General features: G+C 28.4%; 2 protein-coding genes across 4 annotated transcripts; one reads left to right on the forward strand and one right to left on the reverse strand.

The window, feature by feature from the left end:
- Positions 1–1,666: 1,666 nt before the first annotated feature.
- Positions 1,667–4,102, forward strand: LOC112687722 (PXMP2/4 family protein 4-like). 3 transcript variants are annotated; one of them, XR_003149001.1, is made up of 4 exons: positions 1,669–2,025; positions 2,087–2,218; positions 2,970–3,061; positions 3,845–3,920. XR_003149001.1 is itself a non-coding variant. In XM_025560602.1 (3 exons), exons 1-3 carry the CDS (start codon positions 1,693–1,695, stop codon positions 2,543–2,545), a joined length of 516 nt encoding a protein of 171 aa, XP_025416387.1. In that variant the 5' UTR covers positions 1,667–1,692; the 3' UTR covers positions 2,546–2,552. The 3 variants fall into 3 exon arrangements, 2 of the variants coding, with proteins under 2 accessions (XP_025416387.1, XP_025416386.1); XM_025560602.1 differs by lacking the exons at positions 2,970–3,061; positions 3,845–3,920 and adding an exon at positions 2,495–2,552 and having other exon boundaries at positions 1,667–2,025; XM_025560601.1 differs by lacking the exon at positions 2,970–3,061 and having other exon boundaries at positions 1,708–2,025; positions 3,845–4,102.
- Positions 4,103–4,113: 11 nt separating this feature from the next.
- Positions 4,114–6,360, reverse strand: LOC112687720 (glutamate-rich WD repeat-containing protein 1). Its single transcript, XM_025560600.1, has 8 exons — positions 6,007–6,360; positions 5,797–5,930; positions 5,564–5,713; positions 5,095–5,347; positions 4,865–5,033; positions 4,615–4,783; positions 4,383–4,550; positions 4,114–4,285 (listed from the first exon to the last, which is right to left on the reverse strand). Exons 1-8 carry the CDS (start codon positions 6,227–6,229, stop codon positions 4,148–4,150), a joined length of 1,404 nt encoding a protein of 467 aa, XP_025416385.1. The 5' UTR covers positions 6,230–6,360; the 3' UTR covers positions 4,114–4,147.
- Positions 6,361–8,744: the final 2,384 nt, after the last annotated feature.

An 8,744-nucleotide genomic window follows, 5' to 3' on the forward strand; every position in this document is an offset into this window, starting at 1 on the left:
GATCGTTAATTATGTGGAATGAGCGCATGTAAACTCCGCCACAAGTACTTTTTTTTACTGTAAACTCCGCCACTAAAAAAAATCAGGTAAAACTGATTACATGTAAACTCCGCCGGTGAAGAAAATCGAGTAGTATCATAAAATTAATATAATATATTATTAAAAGTAATACGTAATAAGTAATAATAAATGAATATTATTATTATAAAATTATATAATATAATACCTCCATTTTATTTCACCAGACACATATTTTATATTTTGGTAATATTTTTAGTTGTTAAATAAAACCAATAAATTGCCTCGTTGACTAGTAATTAATTTTATATTATTACTTTGTTGTGACATATTTAGTTCAATATAAAATATACACGGAGACACACAGACTACGAATGATAATGTTCGTCAAAGTATACTTTACGTATACCTTACCTACTACCGATATCATCATTGGAAATACTAATTTCAGATAATATGGAGACAAAATTATTAATAAATGAATCAATGTGGATATATGTATATCCACCTTGAAATAAATCGAACCATGACAATAATTTTATCAATTTCGACATACATCATCGCAATAGATGTCAACATATTTAAAGTGAGAAGGCACATGCAATGTGAGCACTAAGCAGGTAGGTAAACAAAAAAAAATTAGAGGAATTTACATTTACCCATTACAGGTAAGAAAAAAAACTGGCGGAGTTTACACTGGACCTTTTATTATCTTTTTATCAAACCGATATTCTAACAGAGTTTACAATCGCCCATATGGAATATACATTCAGGATTTAGCCGGTTTGGGACAACTAAACACCATAATATTTAAAAATCAAAATCAAGGGGGCCAGTTCGGGGCCACTGATTTTTCTTAGGGGACCAGGACCACTAAGGCCCCCTTTTTGACGACGTGCCTGGTATATATTTTTAATTTATACAGAAATGTAATTATTAAAATTATTTAAATAAATTCGTTAATACATAGTAATATGTGTGTATAAAGTATATATGTATATGTAGTATAGTATACATATGTATTAACATCGTTAATATATACAGTGGCGTAAAAAGGGTATGGCGAACTGTGCCTAAGCCAGGAGCGCGAATTGCAAAGGAGTGCAAAAGTCGTACTTTTATCCTACCATCAAATCGAATTTTTTCCGTTATATTATAAATATAAATATAAATATAAATTGTATGCTTAAAATAAATTAGTAAAATAAAAGGTTACAAAAATATCATAACATCAAATTTTAATCGGTTAAAAATCCCTTTTTTTCTAACTTTGCTAGGGACGCTAACTAGTCTTTCTATGCTATTGAATACATATTATACTGTCATTACTAACTTCATAGTAAAACACTAATCGTCTTATAAAAAAATATGACACAAGTTTACATTTATGCTTGTATAACTAATTCAACAAAATTCGATAATTATGTAGGTAAGTATTCAATAGTTCAACATTATTTTAAAATTAAATAAATTTTTCATTAATAATTGTAAAAAAAAATCATAAATAAATATTTTGATTTAAAATATTGAAAATTAACAACACAGAATACATACACTATATGTAAATAGTTAGTATACAAATATATATATTTTTTTTTTGGCATTGGACAATTTCAAGGTTTATTCAAGATCACCCAATTTTGAAATTGGCAGCAACTAACACATCTAAATATAATGACAACGTACAAAAATAATGAGAACTTCATATCAGTTTTATTTTGCCACACACCCGCGTCAAGCTCACCGAAAATGACGACTATCTTTTCCCGAATAGTTAAGTTTTCTATTGCTTACCCAGTTACCCGAGGAATGGCTTCATACGCAGTTATATGGCCAACCGGATGTTTAATACAACAAGTAGCATTTGGAGATGATGAATTTGACCTTGCCAGAGCCGCTCGATTTGGACTTTTTGGAGCATTTTATGTGGCTCCAACTTTAAATGCTTGGCTAACTGTTGCACGTTACTTGTATCCAAAGAATGATCTTCGAAGTGCAATTATAAAAGTGAGCTTATACATTTTACACTCACGAATAGTATTTATAATTAAAATTGAAAAATTATTAGGCACTTATAGAACAAGTAACTTATTCACCTTGTGCTATGGTGAGCTTTCATTTCGGAATGTCTTTACTGGAGGGTAAGACGGTCAGTGAAGCGAAAAAAGAAGTAGAAAAAAAGTTCTTGCCTACATACAAGGTAAGTACAATTTTTGTTAATGATAATAAAACACAGTAGGTAGGTAAAAATAATTTTAAAACAAAAAGGTGTAAATTCAAAGTTATTATTTATAGACTTGCTAGATCATTAATATGAATATTACTTAAAATCATCAAATAGTTAAAAAAAAAAGTTTCTTTATTTGCTTTTAATTTCACCTTTTAACATTATAAAAATAACAAATAAATTTATACAAATTTAGCAAGGATTGTGGAGTTCGTATCATATCAATCACATTTTTTTTTATTTGGTTAGACTTTTCAACAATCACTTTTATTGAAGGAATTAAGAAAAATGAGTAATTAATATTAGAAAACCAACAACAGCAATGACTATTATAAATTAATATTAGTCTTTTTTAAAACTAAATTTTATTTGCCTTTCAAATATTTTTAAATTATAGTAGATCTTAATTATAATAAATTATATGATAAATAAATTATTAAATTATAAGATTAACTTATACAATTACCAAATTCTACAAGCAATAACATTACACCTGAGCTATTAATATTTACATATACATACACATAGAAATATATAAATAAATAACTGTATAGTTATTATGTATACTGATAGATTTTTACTGAAGTTCATGCTAGAGGAAAATACAAAAAATGATTCTTAATAATTTCAAGTTTGTTAAAGAAAGTAAAAAAGTAAAGGAGCCATATCTTGTTAATAGGAGACCCTACTTGAAGTAATCTAAATTTGATTTCAATTTTAATAGGTGGATATAAAATGTTGAAATAATAATGGTTGGGGTAAGTTTGAAGAGCAAAATTATGTTTTCCCTACAATAGTAGGCAGGGTATTTAATGTGTAAGTAAATTAACACATTTTTAATAAAGCATAAATTTCACTTTTAAAATAGATATAGTTTTAAAATAATAATAATTATTAATTTTAATAACATGGTTTGTTATTTTAACTGTAAACAAAGAAAAAAACAAATATTGATAGTTTTAATAATTTAATAGTACTTAGAAAATGGCTATTTTTAAAATTTAAGGCTTTAATATTTTTAACATTATAAAAATAAATAAAATATATTTTCATGTTTTAATCAGCATTGCTTTATTAAAATAAAATAAATTCAAAAAGTATAAGAGATAAAACATAGTCAAATAATTCAAATGTATTGTACTAACAACTTGAAAAAACCTTTATAAGATCTCACTCTATCATATTAATAATAAATTAAAATAATAATCACCATTGGTATATTTTTTTTTTTAGGGATATAAAAAAATAATTTATAGATTTGACAGGTATTAAATATATTATTGGTGGTCAATTAATAGTCTAATTTATATTTTCAACATCTATAAATGAAACATATTTATTAAATTTTACGTTCAAAAATTTAAATATTATAAGCTTTAATATAGTTTAAACAAATTTACCATTTACAATTGATTAACAAAAATACCATTACAATATGGAAATATATATATACTGTTTTTAAAGATAGTATAAATGTTTTATTGTATTTACGAAACATTATGTACTACATAAAAATGGTATATTTTAAATGGTATATAATTAACATCATAATTTAAATAATATACAATTAAAATATTGATGTCATGTACATGTTCACAGGTGGGTATAATTGTTTGGCCTATATTACAAGTGTTCAATTATACAATGATTTCAGAAAAAAATAGAATTCCATTTGTTAGTCTATGTAGTCTAGCCTGGAGTTCATTTCTAGCATACATGAACCATAATAACAAAAAAAAGGATAAAATTTTAGTCACTAAATGATGAAAAAGAATCATTCCAACAAAAAAATAAAAAACAATATAATTATTAATTTATTGTATATAAATATGTATATTCTGTAAATTTTAAAAAAATATTGTTATAAGTTGATACTGAATTATTGTTTAATTATTTTCATATTTATACACTTATGGTTCTAAAAACATTAAAACCAGTTTGTGCAGTACTTATGAGAACTCCAGTAATTTGAGGATGCCAATGAAGTTCTTTTATATGTTCTTGTCCTTGATGAACAAACAAAAGTTGTGGTGGGATTTCCTATAAGAAATAAGAATATTATGAATATATTATATGCAATATCAATTACATAAATATGAAATTTCGTAAATATTTCGGATTACTAAAAATTGCATACTTTTATGTCATCTACATCATGTGTTGTATCTCTTTCAACGGCTAAGTCCCAAATAGCTATTTGATCATCATCACCACCAGAAGCAAACACAGAACTATCATCTGGACTCCATTCAACTGTTGTTATAGCACTAGTATGATGTTTGAATACAGCTAGTTCATTACCTTTCTATTTTAATGATAGAATAATAATTAGAAACACATTTTATATTGTAAAAAACATATATATATACTTTAAATTGTCTTAGATCCCAAATCATTAATTTACCATCATCACCACCAGAAACTATTAATGGTTCTTTTTTGTTCCAATTTATAACATTAACATCATTATCATGAGCATTAGCTATTGTTAACATATTTGCTTTGTTAGGTGCTAACCGTGTGTCCCATATTCTAAGACTGAACAGAATATAGAACATATTAAAAGTTAAAGAAATATTTGAAAGATAAAATAAAATATTAATTAAATATTTTGATTACGATCTGTCTACAGAACAAGACGCCAACACATTAACTTCAGTTGGAGACCATTGTAAATCTTCAACAGACTCTTTATGTCCATCCAATGACTGTAAATTAACAACCCAACCATTTTCACAAGGTTTCCATATGTGAATGTTTCCTTTGCAATCACCACTAGCTAAAAATCCTAATAAAAAAACAAAAAATAAGCATCATGTTACTTTTAAATAAATTTCAATAGTTATTACCAGGAGACTTGGTAGACCAATCTAAAGCGAAACCCTCATCTCTATGCCCAGAGAATGAATGTAATGGTTTATGTTCAGATATAATCCTTTTGGGAGTAGGTTTAACAAATTTTTTTTTTTTTTCTACACTTCCAATTTTACGATTTCGTTTGGCTTTTTCGACTTCTTTTAACTTGCTGTTTAAATCAAAAATATTAACTATTCCTTTTTCCGACCAAACAGCTCCAAACACTTTGTTATCAACCATAGTATTCTATAAATAATTAATTGTATACATATAAATATTTATTAGTTATTTTATCATGGGTAACTGATTATACACATTGTACTATCCTAGGGAATGTTTTGTCTGTATCAATAAAACAATAGCTTATGAACTAAAGGGGCTAAAAATGAATAAATAAAATGTTTATTTGATACTAGGGTTTTTTCACAAGATTTCAAAATTTACCAAAGAGGAATAACATACTCTAATTCGGTTAATAGTGCCAAAATGAGGAATAGATGATATTTGCAATACAGGTTGGTCTTTAGATTCTTCATCACTACTGTCAGATTCAACATCTGAATCTTCTGATGAAGTGCTATCATCGTTTTTCATGGCTTTTAAATTGGATAACTAAAATAGGTTATAATTTTATAAAAATAATTCCCATTTATAATTTTTATTATTTCCATTTGAAAAATGTACACAATTCATACTTTCATAACAATAACACAGTTATCTTTTGGTTTCTCTGCTTGACTTCCAGCAACCAAATACATTGAATGGGGAAAGTCACTACGATTATATCCCAAGTCATCAACAATAACATCAAAACTCAAACATGGTAAACCTTATAATTATAAAAATAATATTAAGTAAAAATGTACAAGTAAATTATAGTGAAAAAATAAAATACTGAAGTATACCAGAATCAATATCGTGTAACATGTGGTAAGCAGATGGGTCGAATACTAAAGATTCGTCCTCTTTCATCTGATTACCAGGTAAGTACACTTGACGCGGTTCTTTTTTGGTGAAATTAGAAGATTCTCCACCTTCGTCATCAAGCTCTTGGTCATCTTGATCATTTTCGTCATTTTCACCATCTACGATCATTTCATCAAAACTTTCATGTTCAGAGTCTGACATTTTTTAGAAGGAAAATTATTTTATTACTTAAAACAAACACAGATTGAGAAAAATACTGTTATAAAACCACTTAATAGTGTAAACTAAAAACACGTGGTGATGGCAATACAAGTAAATTAGAACCATTGAACTATATGATAACTATATCATATAGTTCAATGATTAGAACAAATAATTATTAGATAACAAGTTAAAATAGATAAGAATATTTTATGATTATTCCGGAGTGATAAGGATAAATGATAACAACAGTGATAAAGGCGCGCTTACACGGTGACAGTCTAGGTTTTTTTTTTACCTTGGATGACAGTAAACCTTGACAGTCACAGTCACAGCAGTTATTGCCATGCAATTGCCATGGTGTAAATCATTCGGTAGTAGTTGTTATGACAGTATGATAATATCTAGCTGTGCTAGATAGTTGACAGTACTACCGCGGTTATATGACAGCAGCTTCCAATCCATTTTCTCATCCATTTTCTTTTACCTTATTTGGTTTGTTTTTGTTTCAAAACAATCATCTCACCAACAGCTCTAATCATAGCACTTAAAACTGCTTCAGCCTTTATTTTAGATGGGATAATTAAAAATTAAGTTATTTAAATATTATTAATTAAAATAAATGTGATGTTAGTTTCAAAATTTCAAAATTTAAACACTTGAATACTTAAATACAAACATAACCACTCTTCCAGTTTAGAATAAATGTTATAGTAACTGTCATATAATCTCATATGAAAGTATTGTTTTCGTGTAAACAGTATTCTTTGCGTGACAGTTTTACTATCGTATAATTATACGATAGTACTGTCATGACAATACTGTCAACGCGCCTTAAGTCATAGATATTTATATCTGTGTGACAAGTACAAGATAATCTATACCACTATAAATAACAGAAAAAAGCAAGGGAATAAGGAATAGAAAAAACATTTTATCCCTGGCATTTAAAAATATTTTGAAATTTTTTTTTTTTTTTATTTTTTTTTTATTTTACACTTTTAAATACACAATCTGTACAATGTAGCAAAATAAGTATATATGATATTATAATATTAACATGAGTATTTTGAATTAAGAAGTCACCTATTGGTGACACTTGGCTGGGGATTAACGCTGTCTAGAGTCTAGAACTTCGTTGTTTTTTTTTTTTTTATATAACAAGTCACGGCACCATTTCCTTTTTAGACGACGCCCGGGGTTTCCCGGTATATTTTGAGTGTAGAGGCTCTTTATCAATGGATTTTGGTGGGTTTGTAGGCGATTATGAAAGCGTTTGTAGAAATTTACAGCTTCTTCTGTCACGGTTTTCATTGTGAGGTCTTTATGTAAAGTATAATTGGACACAAAAGGTGGAGCATTTGTAATTTTTCTGAGAGCAATATTCTGGAACTGTTGGATTTTTTTGGTATTAGATACTTTAGCAGTACCCCACAATTGAAGACCATAAGTCCACATTGGTTTTAGTAGTGCTTTATACATGAGAACTTTAACTTTTAGTTTTGATTGTTTATTATTTGTAAGCAAGGGACGTAGACTGCGGAGTCGGGCATTTAAGGCAAGTCTTTTGATACGGATGTGGGCGTTCCAAGTAAGGCGTTTATCTAAATTGAGTCCTAGGTATCTGACTGTGTTAGACGTTGGAATAGGAACATTATTTAAAGAGACATTTGGACAGATGGAGTGACATAAAGTGAATGTTGTATGTACTGACTTATTTGGATTTGGTTTAATTCGCCATTTCAAGTACCATTCTGACATTAAATTGAGATGAATTTGAAGGTTCGAAGATGCAATTTGGGGGTTTTTGTCAATTGAGATTATGACTTTGTCATCCGCGTAATCGGCTACTATATTATTTTGAGAGACAGGCTGGTCTGATGTATAAATATTGAATAAAAGGGGTGAGAGGATCCCACCCTGAGGGACACCAGCGAAAATTTTTTCAATTTCCGATACAGAAGATCCAACCCTGATTTGGAAATGGCGGTTTGTTAAATAAGACTTAAGCAGTAAGTATAAGGAGGGGGAAAGAAATTTTTTTAATTTGAACAGAAGGCCTTCATACCAAACTCTATCAAACGCTTGGCTTATATCGAGAAATGCACAGGTGCAGTAATATTTTTTTCTAGGGAAAACGAAATTGCGTCGACCAACCTGTGCACTTGATGTATTGTGCTATGCGCCGAGCGAAAGCCAAATTGAGAGTCTGGTAAGATCTTATTCTTATCGAGGTAGGGTAAAAGTCTTTTAAGTATTAGTCTTTCTAATACTTTTGCTAGAAATGGCAATAGGCTTATTGGCCTGTATGATGAAGGTAAGTCTAGTGGTTTGTCAGGTTTGGGAATTAAAATTATATTGGAGAATTTCCATAGGAGTGGAAAGTATGAGAGACGTAAGATTGAGTTAAATAAATGGGTTAGGAATAGAATAGCTTTTTTTGGTAGCGACTTCGGCGGTAATTAAGTCGAAGCCGGGTGATTTTTTAAGGGTATACTTCTGTATTGTAGATTTA

This window comes from Sipha flava, unplaced genomic scaffold (genome assembly GCF_003268045.1).
Source record: "Sipha flava isolate LNK unplaced genomic scaffold, YSA_version1 35a_pilon_pilon, whole genome shotgun sequence".
NCBI lineage: Eukaryota > Metazoa > Arthropoda > Insecta > Hemiptera > Aphididae > Sipha > Sipha flava.

Bases quoted from the DNA above. Each gene is read 5' to 3' on its own strand.
- LOC112687722 (XM_025560601.1), top strand. From the start codon at position 1,768: ATGACGACTATCTTTTCCCGAATAGTTAAGTTTTCTATTGCTTACCCA. The intron at 2,026-2,086 runs GTGAGCTTATAC...AAAAATTATTAG, and splicing joins TTCGAAGTGCAATTATAAAA to GCACTTATAGAACAAGTAAC. The intron at 2,219-3,844 runs GTAAGTACAATT...ACATGTTCACAG, and splicing joins AGTTCTTGCCTACATACAAG to GTGGGTATAATTGTTTGGCC.
- LOC112687720 (XM_025560600.1), bottom strand. From the start codon at position 6,229: ATGTCAGACTCTGAACATGAAAGTTTTGATGAAATGATCGTAGATGGT. The intron at 5,714-5,796 runs GTATGAATTGTG...AACCTATTTTAG, and splicing joins ACTGTGTTATTGTTATGAAA to TTATCCAATTTAAAAGCCAT. The intron at 4,286-4,382 runs GTATGCAATTTT...TATTTCTTATAG, and splicing joins ATGATGTAGATGACATAAAA to GAAATCCCACCACAACTTTT.